The 13713-nt window shown below is 48.5% G+C and overlaps 1 protein-coding gene across 2 annotated transcripts in view; it reads right to left on the bottom strand.

Annotated features, from left to right (window-relative positions):
• Window positions 1-12807, bottom strand: part of uba1 (ubiquitin-like modifier activating enzyme 1) — a 49467-nt gene extending 36660 nt beyond the window's left edge. Inside the window, exons 1-3 of one of the 2 annotated variants that reach the window (XM_078206850.1) lie at window positions 12684-12807; window positions 1808-1930; window positions 312-370 (exon numbers count right to left, since the gene is read on the bottom strand). In XM_078206850.1, coding sequence (XP_078062976.1) covers window positions 312-370; window positions 1808-1930 — 182 coding nt within the window. In that variant the 5' untranslated portion in view covers window positions 12684-12807. Of the gene's footprint in view, window positions 1-311; window positions 371-1807; window positions 1931-12268; window positions 12324-12683 lie in introns of those variants that run through there. The other variant, XM_078206851.1, reaches the window with a different exon arrangement.
• Window positions 12808-13713: the final 906 nt, after the last annotated feature.

Genomic DNA, 13713 nt, shown 5'->3' with positions numbered 1-13713 from the left:
ACCGTCAGGCTGGGCAGAATGGCCTCCTCCTTCACTGCTACGATGGGCAGATGAAGAGGAAGGGGGTTACACTGCAGCAGCAGTGTCACTGAAGCGATTGCAGATGTTTGAGGGGATCTGTTGGGGTACAGGATATACCCGGGGTATCCCTCACCAGGGTACGGGCGTTGTGGAAAAACACAGCTCCCTTAGCAGTGAGGCTCCACACTCGTCCGCCCAGGGTAAATCACCAGCATCATCTTCACCCGAGTCCCAGGGGCTACAGTCAGTATATAGATCAATAACCATTCAATGAAAGCAGTGTCACTTACAGCTGTCTGGAGTACAGACCCTCGTCAATCTCTGCATCATTTCCATTCTTGGCCATACCCTGAAATCAAACAGATACGTGGGTCAGTGCCAAAATATCCACCTAGTAACACCCAGACATGCCACTCAACAGGGTAAAGCTCCCTCGACACTGTCCCCCATCACACACACCCAGGACAGGTACAGCACGGGGTTAGATACAGAGTAAATCTCCCTCTACACTGTCCCCCATTAAACACTCCCAGGACAGGTACAGCACGGGGTTAGATACAGAGTAAATCTCCCTCTACACTGTCCCCCATTAAACACTCCCAGGACAGGTACAGCACGGGGTTAGATACAGATTAAAGCTCCCTCTACACTGTCCCCCATCAAACACTCCCAGGACAGGTACAGCACGGGGTGAGATACAGAGTAAAACTCCCTCTACACTGTCCCCATCAAATACTCCCAGGACAGGTACAGCATGGGGTTAGATACAGAGTAAAGCTCCCTCTACACTGTCCCCCATCAAACACTCTCGGGACAGGTACAGCACAGGGTTAGATACAGAGTAAAGCTCCCTCTACACTGTCCCCCATCAAACACTCTCGGGACAGGTACAGCACGGGGTTAGATACAGAGTAAAGCTCCCTCTACACTGTCCCCCATCAAACACTCCCAGGACAGGTACAGCACGGGGTTAGATACAGAGTAAAGCTCCCTCTACACTGTCCCCCAACAAACACTCCCAGGACAGGTACAGCACGGGGTTAGATACAGAGTAAAGCTTCCTCTACACTGTCCCCATCAAACACTCCCAGGACAGGTACAGCACGGGGTTAGATACAGAGTAAAGCTGCCTCTACACTGTCCCCCATCAAACACTCCCAGGACAGGTACAGCGTGGGGTGAGATACAGAGTAAAACTCCCTCTACACTGTCCCCCATCAAACACTCCCAGGACAGGTACAGCACGGGGTTAGGTACAGAGTAAAGCTCTGTCTTAAACGTTCCAAACACACCCAGTACTAACTCACCTTGCACCTTTACCCTCTGGGGAAGATCACTGGATGAGTGCTGCTGTGTGGGAGTTAACTCCCCTGCCCAAACAGGAGTCTGAACTCCCCGTGTCCCTCCCCAAGGTCAAGTGGGCTTCTTCAGCCGAGGCTGCGGTGGAGAGCGGAGGCCAGGGAGGAATTTTGCAGCCAGGAATCCCGCGGGGCCACTGGGAGCACTGACGTGCGAGACCGAATTGTTAGTGCAAGTAATTGCTGATGACTCACTGTTTAATGTGAGGCAGTTTGTCCAACACGCCCACTCACTTCCCGAAAGTGAAACTTTACTCCCTCATTTCTTTCTCTCAAAAGTCCTGACTCACTCCTAGGCTACAGGTGGCACAGCCTAGCAACCGGGAGCTATGGGGGGGGGGCGGTATTCCGACGGCAACATTCCCACAAACAGAAGGCGGTGTCTATCGAGCGCCCGCCCGCCCCTCCCATCACCACCAGGTACTCACGTTAGCTGGCGTGGCGGGGGATTCAGTCCGCAGGGAGTTGACGGAGGAACAGTTGGAAGCAGTCTTGGGTTCTGCTGCAGAGACGGATACACGGCGCTTCTTGGAGAGCGGCGAGCTGGACATCTGTGGGAGGAACGAGAGCCGAGAGTGAAGGACAAGGGCTGGCAAGGCAAAGGCTCAACTCCGCCGCAGATAAAACTTGTATCCATCGACAGCGAGCTTCGACTGATCGGGACAAACCCACCAAGCGGATGTGAAAGAGCTTATCCCCAAAGGCAACGCGGTTTCAGATCGCCAAACCACCCTGGTTAGAATCAGATAGTATCATAGAGTCCCTAGGGAGGCCCTTCAGCCCGTCAAATCGGCACCAACCACAACCCCACCCCGGCCCTATTCCCATAACCCCAATTACCCTTGCTAATCCCCCTGACACCAGGGTCAATTTAGCCTGGCCAATCAACCTAACCCGCACATCTTTGGACAGAGGGGGGAAACCAGGGCACTCGGAGGAAACCCATGCAGACACGGGAAGAATGTGCAAACTGCACAGACAGTGACTCAAGCCGGGAATTAAAGCTGGGCCCATGGCGCTGTGAGGCAGCAATGCCAACCACTGTGCCACCGTGCCATTGGTTCACAGCACTCCACAGACCCAGCCGGACTGCACAGAATTACCCATTGGGAACCTTTCAAGATGGCGTGGCAGATTAGCAAAACATTTAAAAAGGTACGTACGATCCTGGATTTTATAAACACAGGCAAACAGTATTAAACAATGAGGTTAATACAGGCCACTGCTTCATTCCCACTGGGAATGTGTGTCCAGCACCGACCCTCCCACAGTGCGGCGCTCCCTCAGCACTGACCCTCCCACAGTGCGGCGCTCCCTCAGCACCGACCCTCCCACAGTGCGGCGCTCCCTCAGCACTGACCCTCCCACAGTGTGGCACTCCCTCAGCACTGACCCTCCCAGTGCGACGCTCCCTCAGCACTGACCCTCCCGCAGTGTGGCGCTCCCTCAGCACTGACCCTCCCACAGTGCGGCGCTCCCTCAGCACTGACCCTCCCAGTGCGGCGCTCCCTCAGCACTGACCCTCCCACAGTGCGACGCTCCCTCAGCACTGACCCTCCCACAGTGCGGCGCTCCCTCTGCACCGACCCTCCCACAGTGCAGCGCACCCTCAGCACTGACCCACCCACAGTGCGGCGCCCCCTCAGCACCGACCCTCCCACAGTGCGGCGCTCCCTCAGCACTGACCCGCCCACAGTGCGGCGCTCCCTCAGCACCGACCCTCCCACAGTGCAGCGCTCCCTCAGCACCGACCCTCCCTCAGCACCGATCCTCCCACAGTGCGGCACTCCCTCAGCACTGACCCTCCCACAGTGCGGCGCTCCCTCAGCACTGACCCTCCCACAGTGCGGCGCTCCCTCAGCACTGACCCTCCCACAGTGCAGCGCTCCCTCAGCACTGACCCTCCCACAGTGCGGCGCTCCCTCAGCACCGACCCTCCCACAGTGCGGCACTCCCATAGCACTGACCCTCCCATAGTGCGGCGCTCCCTCAGCACTGACCCTCCCACAGTGCGGCGCTCCCTCAGCACTGACCCACCCAGTGCGGCGCTCCCTCAGCACCGACCCTCCCACAGTGCGGCGCTCCCTCAGCACCGACCCTCCCACAGTGCGGCGCTCCCTCAGCACTGACCCTCCCACAGTGCGGCGCTCCCTCAGCACCGACCCTCCCACAGTGCGGCGCTCCCTCAGCACTGACCCTCCCACAGTGCGGCACTCCCATAGCACTGACCCTCCCATAGTGCGGCGCTCCCTCAGCACTGACCCTCCCACAGTGCGGCGCTCCCTCAGCACTGACCCACCCACAGTGCGGCGCTCCCTCAGCACTGACCCTCCCACAGTGCGGCGCTCCCTCAGCACTGACCCTCTCAGTGTGGCGCTCCCTCAGCACCGACCCTCCCACAGTGCGGCGCTCCCTCCGCACCGACCCTCCCACAGTGCAGCGCTCCCTCAGCACTGACCCTCCCACAGTGCGGCGCTCCCTCAGCACTGACCCTCCCACCCTCAGCACCAACCCTCCCACAGTGCGGCACTCCCATAGCACTGACCCTCCCATAGTGCGGCGCTCCCTCAGCACTGACCCTCCCACAGTGCGGCACTCCCTCAGCACTGACCCACCCACAGTGCGGCGCTCCCTCAGCACTGACCCACCCACAGTGCGGCGCTCCCTCAGCACTGACCCTCCCACAGTGCGGCGCTCCCTCAGCACTGACCCTCCCACAGTGTGGCGCTCCCTCAGCACCGACCCTCCCACAGTGCGGCGCTCCCTCCGCACCGACCCTCCCACAGTGCAGCGCTCCCTCAGACCGACCCTCCCACAGTGCAGCGCTCCCTCAGCACTGGGGCAGAGAGTGAGAGAGAGGCAGAGACTTAAATAAGATAAAAAGCAGCTTAAGAACAACAGGGTGGATTACTCAGTGCACGGGCTGACTGGAGTATCGGTTTTAAAATGCACTAACACAGGAGCAGAAAATTTAGCTGAAAGGAAATGGCAGCAACCGACATTCCTGCTAAATAATTAACGCAAGCCAGGATTCTGCTGCTCAGGATGGGCCTGACACAAAGGCTGCATCGTAAACACCAGAACCTACATCAGCACCACAAGTATAAAATCCTCCTGCTCTAATCAGCCACACTGATCTTTAAAATACTGAAATGCCAAAAAAATGAACTGAACAGGCTGCCGGGGGAGGGGGGGGGTCTTTTATCTGGAAGAGGCCGAGGGGGTGGCTGATCGAGGTCCTTAAAACGATGTGGGAGGTTTCGATAGGGTCGCTGTAGAGATGATGTTTCCACTTTGTGAGAGAGTGAGAATCGGGGGGGGTGGTCTTTACTCAGGCGGAAGTGGGACACGCTCCCACAGGGAATGGTCACGGTGAATTCCGGTTTCCTCCCACAGTCTGAAAGACGTGCTGGTTAGGGTGCATTGGCCGTGCTAAATTCTCCCTCAGTGTTACCCCAACAGGAGTGTGGAGACTAGGGGATTTTCACAGTAACTTCATTGCGGTGTTAATGTAACCCTACTTGTGACACTGATAAATAAACTTTAAACACAGACAGTGCTGGGAACTTCCAACGGGATCAAACACTGAAATCTAACAGGCAGGTCAAGCTGGGAGGGGATGATTTCACGCAGTGAGGTACTGTGAATGATTATAGGCTGATGACGACAGAGCAAGCACTCACACCAGTCCCCCGGGAAGGGAGGACATGTTTCCATGTGACTGGGCCAGTGAAAGACTGCAAAGGGATCAATCTGCCTCAGCAACGCGATAGCCAACCCAGGCAGCGCTGCAGCACACGACTAATACAGCTGTCAGATGGGAGCGGGCTCCGGAGGGCGGCGGGGGCAGAGGGAGCGGGCGCCAGGGGAAGAGGGAGCGGGCGCCAGGGGGCGGCGGGGGAAGAGGGAGCGGGCGCCAGGGGAAGAGGGAGCGGGTGCCAGGGGGCAGAGGGAGAGGGCGCCAGGGGGCGGTGATGGAAGAGGGAGTGGGCGCCAGGGGGGGAAGAGGGAGCGGGCGCCACGGGAAGAGGGCGCGGGCGCTAGGGGGTGGCGGGGGAAGAGGGAGCGGGCACCAGGGGGCGGTGGGGGGAGGGAACGGACGCCAGAGGGCGGTGGGGGGGAGAAGAGGGAGCGGGCGCCAGAAGGCAGCGGGGGAAGAGGGAGCGGGCGCCAGAAGGCAGCGGGGGAAGAGGGAGCGGGTGCCAGAGGGTGGTGGGGGAAGAGGGAGCGGGCGCCAGAGGGTGATGGGGGAAGAGGGAGCGGGCACCAGAGGAAGAGGGAGCAGGTGCCAGAGGGCGGGGGGGAGTGAGTGGGCACCAGGGGGTGGGGAGAGGGAAGGGAGCGGGCACCAGAAGGAGCTGCAGTGTGCAGATCTATCCTTGGGTCAGTCTGGACGCAAACCGAGGCAGAAGCAGACGGAACCATTTTAAAATGGAGTGCCCTGTTGGCATTGCAGACAGTTGAGAGAGGGCCTAGATCAGAGCGCCTGGAAGGAATCTCCCCACCCACACCCAAAACACTCGAGAAAATGAAACAAAATAAAAACACCTTCCAAATGTATCATTCACTGCAGCTAAATCGCAGCGCCAGTGATCGACTCCCTGGATATTGGGTTGCGTACAATCCTATTCAAGTCTCAAAATGGTGAATGACGGTTATCAATATTTGAAGCCTCGTTAACTGCGCGCTAATCAGCAGGAGATGACTCTCATGAACGCTGCGAGATAAATAATTTGCAGGGGGAATTCCCCCGGGGTTAACATGCGGTTCCAAAAGCTGCTGCAAAACGGGCCCACTAATATTGAATTTAAACCTTATTCCCCACACTAACATCCCGGTAACGTTGATTGAACTGCAGAGGTTTTATTAAACATTACAATTAATATTTCAGAAATATTTAAACAGTTTTTAAACTGGCAGATGGTATTCTAGGTAAATAAGAATTTTGCATATTAGATATATAAATATTGTCACCGGTGCTATTGAAAATACAAATCTGGGATATCTAAAATACTTTACCGACATTCGCAAGCTGTTTACGGGACAGTGGGCAACATGTCTGATTGAATTATTCTGAACCTTTGTCACCATCTCCCAGTTCTTATCCCGGATAAACGAGTACGTTATGCCAGCACTAGTCCGAAAGGCGATCTAACACGCCCAACACGGTATCCTGGTTCCAGCATCCATGTTCCCCCTCCCACATCACTCTGGGTACCAGCCTCAATCTCATTCTGGAGAATAAACGGCCCCATCCTGGATAGTAATATGCCCCCGAGCATCATTGAAACATTATTCTAGCTACTGATGCATTATTAATATCCTCTCAATATAATTCGGGGTATCAATGGACATTAATCTCCACGCTAACAGTATTCTTGACGTGAGAACACTATCACTGTGATATTAATATTCCTCCATTATTATTTGCGATATTAACACTTTCCCCATGATTGCACACATTAATATTTCCGATATTATTCTGGCTATTCACGAATGTCAACCCCCTCTTCCCGATATCCCTCAGAATGTTAACACCCCCCCTTCCCGATATCCCTCAGAATGTTAACCCCCCCGATATCCCTCAGAATGTTAACACCCCCCCTTCCCGATATCCCTCAGAAGGTTAACCCCCCCGATATCCCTCAGAAGGTTAACCCCCCCGATATCCCTCAGAATGTTAACCCCCCCGATATCCCTCAGAATGTTAACACCCCCTCTTCCCGATATCCCTCAGAATGTTAACACCCCCCCTTCCCGATATCCCTCAGAATGTTAACCCCCCCGATATCCCTCAGAATGTTAACACCCCCCCTTCCCGATATCCCTCAGAATGTTAACACCCCCTCTTCCCGATATCCCTCAGAATGTTAACACCCCTCGATATCCCTCACTGTTAACCCCCCTTCCCGATATCCCTCAGAATGTTAACCCCCCTTCCCGATATCCCTCAGAATGTTAACACCCCCTCTTCCCGATATCCCTCAGAATGTTAACACCCCTCGATATCCCTCACTGTTAACCCCCCTTCCCGATATCCCTCAGAATGTTAACCCCCCTTCCCGATATCCCTCAATGTTAACCCCCCCTTCCCGATATCCCTCAGAATGTTAACCCCCCCTTCCCGATATCCCTCAGAATGTTAACCCCCCCTTCCCGATATCCCTCAGAATGTTAACCCCCCTTCCCGATATCCCTCAGAATATTAACCCCCCCTTCCCGATATCCCTCAGAATATTAACCCCCCCTTCCCGATATCCCTCAGAATATTAACCCCCCCCTTCCCGATATCCCTCAGAATATTAACCCCCCCCTTCCCGATATCCCTCAGAATATTAACCCCCCTCATTCCCGATATCCCTCAGAATGTTAACCCCCCCTTCCCGATATCCCTCAGAATGTTAACCCCCCTCGATATCCCTCACTGTTAACCCCCCTTCCCGATATCCCTCAGAATATTAACCCCCCCTTCCCGATATCCCTCAGAATATTAACCCCCCCTCCCGATATCCCTCAGAATATTAACCCCGCTTCCCGATATCCCTCAGAATATTAACCCCCCCCCTTCCCGATATCCCTCAGAATATTAACCCCCCCCCTTCCCGATATCCCTCAGAATATTAACCCCCCCCTTCCCGATATCCCTCAGAATATTAACCCCCCCTTCCCAATATCCCTCAGAATGTTAACCCCCCGCCCCCCTCGATATTCCTCAGGCTCCTATTAAAACCCTGAAGGATATCTAGGAGTTTGGATCAACTAAGCTGTATTAAATCAGGATTTTATTTGAAGGGCATGATTGAGGATGTTATTGAGGATATTAGAAGGTTAACAACCAGGGTATTATTTGAAGATTAATTATATTATTGAGGCTTTCCAGCATTATTATGGATGTTAAGGGTATGGTCCCTTATCTAAGGAAGGATACACTGACATTGGAGGCAGTCCAGAGAAGGTTCACTCGGTCGATCCCGGGTAGGGAGGGATTTTCTCATGAGGAGAGGTTGAGTAGTTGGGCCTGTACTCATTGGAGTTTAGAAGAATGAGGGGGGACCTTATTGAGACATATCGGATTCTCAGGGGGGTTGACAGGGTGGATGCTGAGAGGGTGTTTCCCCTTGTGGGAGAGTCTGGGACCAGACTCTATATCGGATTCTCAGGGGGATTGACAGGGTCGATGCTGAGAGGGTGTTTCCCCTTGTGGGAGAGTCTGGGACCAGACTCTATATCGGATTCTCAGGGGGGTTGACAGGGTGGATGCTGAGAGGGTGTTTCCCCTTGTGGGGGAGTCTGGAACCAGACTCTATATCGGATTCTCAGGGGGATTGACAGGGTGGATGCTGAGAGGGTGTTTCCCCTTGTGGGAGAGTCTGGGACCAGAGGGAATAATCTCACAGTGAGGGGGTCACCCATTGGATACAGAGATAGGGAGGAATTTCTTCTCTCGGAAGGGAGTGAGTGTGTGGAATTCTTTCCCACAGAGGGCTGTAGAGGCCAGGTCATCCAGTATGTTTAAGGCCAGGACAGATTTTTCATCAGTGAGGGAATCAGGGCATTATGGAATAAGGTGGGAAAGTGGGGTTGAGGGTTATCACATCAGATCAGTCATGAATGGCACAGCAGATTTGATGGCCGAATGGCCTACCTCTGCTCCTAACACCTTATGGGGTCTGATGGATGACTAAAGATGTTATTGAGGGTATTAAGAATACCTGAAGATTATTAATGAGGGTTTCATATGGTATCAATGAGGACACCACTGAGGATGTTATTGAGGATGGTAAGGATATTGAGGGCTTATTGGAAAATTGGGGAGTTTGAGGGCTTATTGGAAGATTATTATAGAGGATATAAAGAACGTTAAGGTTCTATTTAAAGATTATTGGGGATGTTAGAGGATTTGAGAGCAAGATTATGGAGGATGTTAGAGGGTTTTCATTTATCAGTTGAGTATCACTGGGGGATTTTTTAAAGATTATTATCGACCATGTTATTATGGGTAACATTGAGGATATTATTTGAAGATTACTGACAAGGATATTGAGGTTTTATTTGAAGATTACTATTCAGTGTGTTATTACATGTATTTGAAGATTACTGAGATTATCACTGGTATCACCAGGGGTTTTGTGTGAAGATTATTCAGTATGTTATCTAGGATGTTACGGTTTTATTTGACTATTAATGTTGTTAAGGATATTGAGGATTGTGCGTAGAAATGAATGAGAATGTTAAAGGTATTATTGGGGTTTTTTTGAAGCTTGGGGATATTACAGGTATCAAGGGTTTTAATTGAAAGATTGAGGATGTTAAGGATATTGAGGATTTTATGCGAAGATTATTACAAATGTTAAAGGTATTATTGGGTGTTTTTGAAAATTGTCATTAAGGCTATTAAGGGTTTTATTTAAAGATTATAGAGGATGTTAAGGATATTGAGGGTTATGTAAAATTGAGGATGTTAAGGTTTTACACAGGAATTGGGAGCAGAAGTAGGCAAATTCAGCCCTTCCTAACTAACCATTCAATCAGATCATGGCTAATGGTTTTATTATTGAGGATGTCGCTGTCAGTAATTGAGGGTTTACCTGAAGATTCTTGAAGATGCTATTGAGGGCTAATTTAAAGATTTGTGTTCTTAAGGATTATTCAGAATTTTATGGGTTTATTTAAGGATGTGCAAGAGTTTATAGATTTATGGTTTCATTTAAAGATTATCAAGGGTTTTAGTTCAAGATTAAAGCTTTATTTAAAGCTTTAATCTTGAATTTTAGAATGTTATAGGTTTATTTAAAGATTAAGGTTCTAGTTAAGGATTATTATAGAATGTTATGGGTTTGATTTAGGATTTAGAATTTTATGGGATTTAATTGAAAGATTAAGGATTTCATTTAAGGATTATATAGAATAAGGTTTTTTCAAAATTGGTGTTTTAAGGATTATTTAGGATGTTAAGATATTATCAAGCATGTTATTGGAAATTCATAGATTAATGTTATTTAAACATTAAGATTATGGATGCTAAGGGTTTTATTTCAAGATTAAGGCTTTGAGGATTATTAAAATTTTAATGATTTATGATTAAGGATTTATGGATTTTTGAGAATGCTATTGGGGTTCATTAATACGGAAAGATTTTATTTAGGATGTTTTTTAAGGATGATCTTGGGGGGGGGGGGGGGGGGGAACCATTTTAAGGATGATATTGGGGGGAACCATTTATTGATTAAGGTTTTACTTAAGGATTTGGAATCTTAATGGATAAAAGCGAATTACTCCAGTTGCTGGAATCTGAAACCAAAAGAGAAAATGCTGGAAAATCTCATCAGGTCTGGCAGCATCTGTAAGAAAAAAGAGCTGATGTTTCAAGTAAATTTCAAGAATATTAATGGGATTTGATTAATGGTTTACGTAAGGATTACTTGATGATTAAGGTTTGATTTAAGGATGTTATGGGTTTTATTTCAGGATTGTTTGATTTAAGGATTTATGGGTTTGAGAGATTTATGGTTTGATTCAAGGATTATTTGATTAAGGTTTGATTTCAGGATTATTTAAGGATGTTATGGTTTGATTCAAAGATGTTATAGGTTTTTAGAGATTTATGGTTTGATTTCAGGATTATTTGATTTAAGGATATGGGTTTGATTTCAAGATTATTTAAGGATGTTATGGTTTGATTTAAGGATGTTATGGGTTTTATTTAGATTTATGGTTTGATTTCAGGATTACTTGATTACGGTTTGATTTAAGGATGTTATGGGTTTTAGATTAATGGTTTGATTTAAGGATTGATGGGTTTGAGAGATTTATGGTTTGATTCAAGGATTATTTGATTAAGGTTTGATTTCAGGATTATTTAAGGATGTTATGGTTTGATTCAAAGATGTTATAGGTTTTATTTAGATTTATGGTTTGATTTCAGGATTATTTAAGGATGTTACGGTTTGATTTAAGGATGTTATGGGTTTGATTTCAGGATTTTGATTCAGGATGTTATGGGTTTTAGATATTTATGGTTTGATTTAAGGATGTTATGGGTTTTATTTAGATTTATGGTTTGATTTCAGGATTATTTAAGGATGTTATGGGTTTGATTTCAGGATTTTGATTCAGGATGTTATGGGTTTTAGATATTTATGGTTTGATTTAAGGATGTTATGGGTTTTATTTAGATTTATGGTTTGATTTCAGGATTATTTAAGGATGTTATGGGTTTGATTTCAGGATTTTGATTCAGGATGTTATGGGTTTTAGATATTTATGGTTTGATTTAAGGATGTTATGGGTTTTATTTAGATTTATGGTTTGATTTCAGGATTACGGTTTGATTTAAGGATGTTATGGGTTTTAGATTAATGGTTTGATTTAAGGATATGGGTTTGATTTCAGGATTATTTAAGGATGTTATGGTTTGATTCAAAGATGTTATAGGTTTTATTTAGATTTATGGTTTGATTTCAGGATTATTTAAGGATGTTACGGTTTGATTTAAGGATGTTATGGGTTTGATTTCAGGATTTTGATTCAGGATGTTATGGGTTTTAGATATTTATGGTTTGATTTAAGGATGTTATGAGTTTGAGATTTATGGTTTGATTTGAGGATTATTTGATGATTAAGGTTTGATTTCAGGATATTATGAGTTATATTTAAAGACTGATGGTTTTATTTAAGAATGAAGGTGTTTACGGTTTATTTAAGGGTCTGACCCTCAGTCTCTCTGCAGACTGAATGCGGCCTAGTAGCCGGCTGAAGCCTGAGGCTGGAGTTATTGAATGGGGGAAGGTTAGGGGAAGGTTTTAAAGGTTGGGGGTTTATTTTTCCAGTGAGTTGGGTTATCCATTCCCCCCTCTCCCGAGCCCCCTGCCCTCAGTCCCCGCACTCACTCGGCAGCTGGTCCGGTTCCGGCTCCGAGCCCCGGGGCCTCTCTCGCCGCTTCCGAGTCTGAGGCAGGAGGGAACCAAAATGGCGGCGGGGAGGGACCGGATCCGGAAATAGAGGAGGGAGGGCGACCTTTCAACCCCAACATCCGCTCGCCCAGACCGGAAACGGGATAAAAGAAACCCCTTTCCCGGGGGGTAAGAAGCGCGGGGAAAGATGCGGGGCGAGCGCTTCGTCCTCGTCCCCCTCGCCCTGCCCGAATTCAACCTTTCATTTCCATGTAAAGGTTCCAAATCAAATCCCCTCCCCCCACATCCAAGATGGCGGCCGCCATCCGGGCGTCCACAATGCAGGAAAGTAAACCTCTCCTTCCCCCCCGAGTCCCCGCCCATTTCACCCGACCGCCCGCTCCTTTTTTACCTTAAGTTCTATTCTCCCAAATCCCGCTTTCGATCCTCCCCTCAGAAATAAAGATTTTCTAAAAAATCCAAATCTTTCCGGCCGCCCGGAGAGGCCGCGGCGGCTCAAGATGGCGGACCGGAAGTGGACCTTCCCGGTACTTCCGGTCTGCCCCAGACCGTTATTTCTTTAATAAATTATTTATTTTTCACCTCTCCGCCTGAAAAGTTTTATTTTATTCACTTATTGTTTAGTTTCCCGAGCTCGCCACGTCAATATCTCCCCTCTTTTTAAAAAATGTTTAAATAGGGACATGGGGAGAAACAAAATGGCGGCGGCGCCAGTTCCCTAACCGTTAAATCCCCAAGCGGATTTTATTTTTTAAAAAGGCGGGGGGAATTGAAGACCGAGCGGTGCGAGGGGGCTGAAAGTATGATTGGTTTCGAAAAATAAATGAAAGAAAGAATTCTGGATGGGGGTGGGGGGGGGGATGGGAAGGGAACACGCCACAAGATGGCGGGTCGAGAAGCACCGGGAAGGAGGTGGGCGGGCGCTGTCGCCGCCCCAACCCAAGAAATGTTAGGTTGTGTTTGAGGGACGCGTGGGGCGGGCGGGCGAGGTTTTGATTTTTTTTCTCCTATTCCGCCCCGCCTGGAAAAGAGAAGCCACCGCTCCGCCCTTTAAACCCTTAAAGGCAACGGCGCGGGAGGGAATAAAAACTCGGCCGAATCATATTGGGAGGCTAAAATTTAACCTGACCCAGCTCACAAAGTGGGTTCGAATCCGGATTAATATTTAACAATTATTATTTATAATCTTATTAGAATTATTAGTTATTTATAATCTTTACAAATGTTCGTTATCATATCTATTTTAAAGTTTAATTTTTAAAATTGTTCAATTATTTAGTTATAAATGTTCGATCATTTTAATGTTTAATTAGAATTATGCATTTGTAACTTAAAATATTTATTATAATTTTAGCATTATTCATTATCATTTTTAATTAGAATTATTCATAATTACTTAAAATCTTTAATGAAAATTATTT

Source organism: Mustelus asterias, unplaced genomic scaffold, assembly GCF_964213995.1.
Source record: "Mustelus asterias unplaced genomic scaffold, sMusAst1.hap1.1 HAP1_SCAFFOLD_1839, whole genome shotgun sequence".
Lineage (NCBI taxonomy): Eukaryota > Metazoa > Chordata > Chondrichthyes > Carcharhiniformes > Triakidae > Mustelus > Mustelus asterias.
This window is presented reverse-complemented; position numbering and strand designations above follow the sequence as displayed.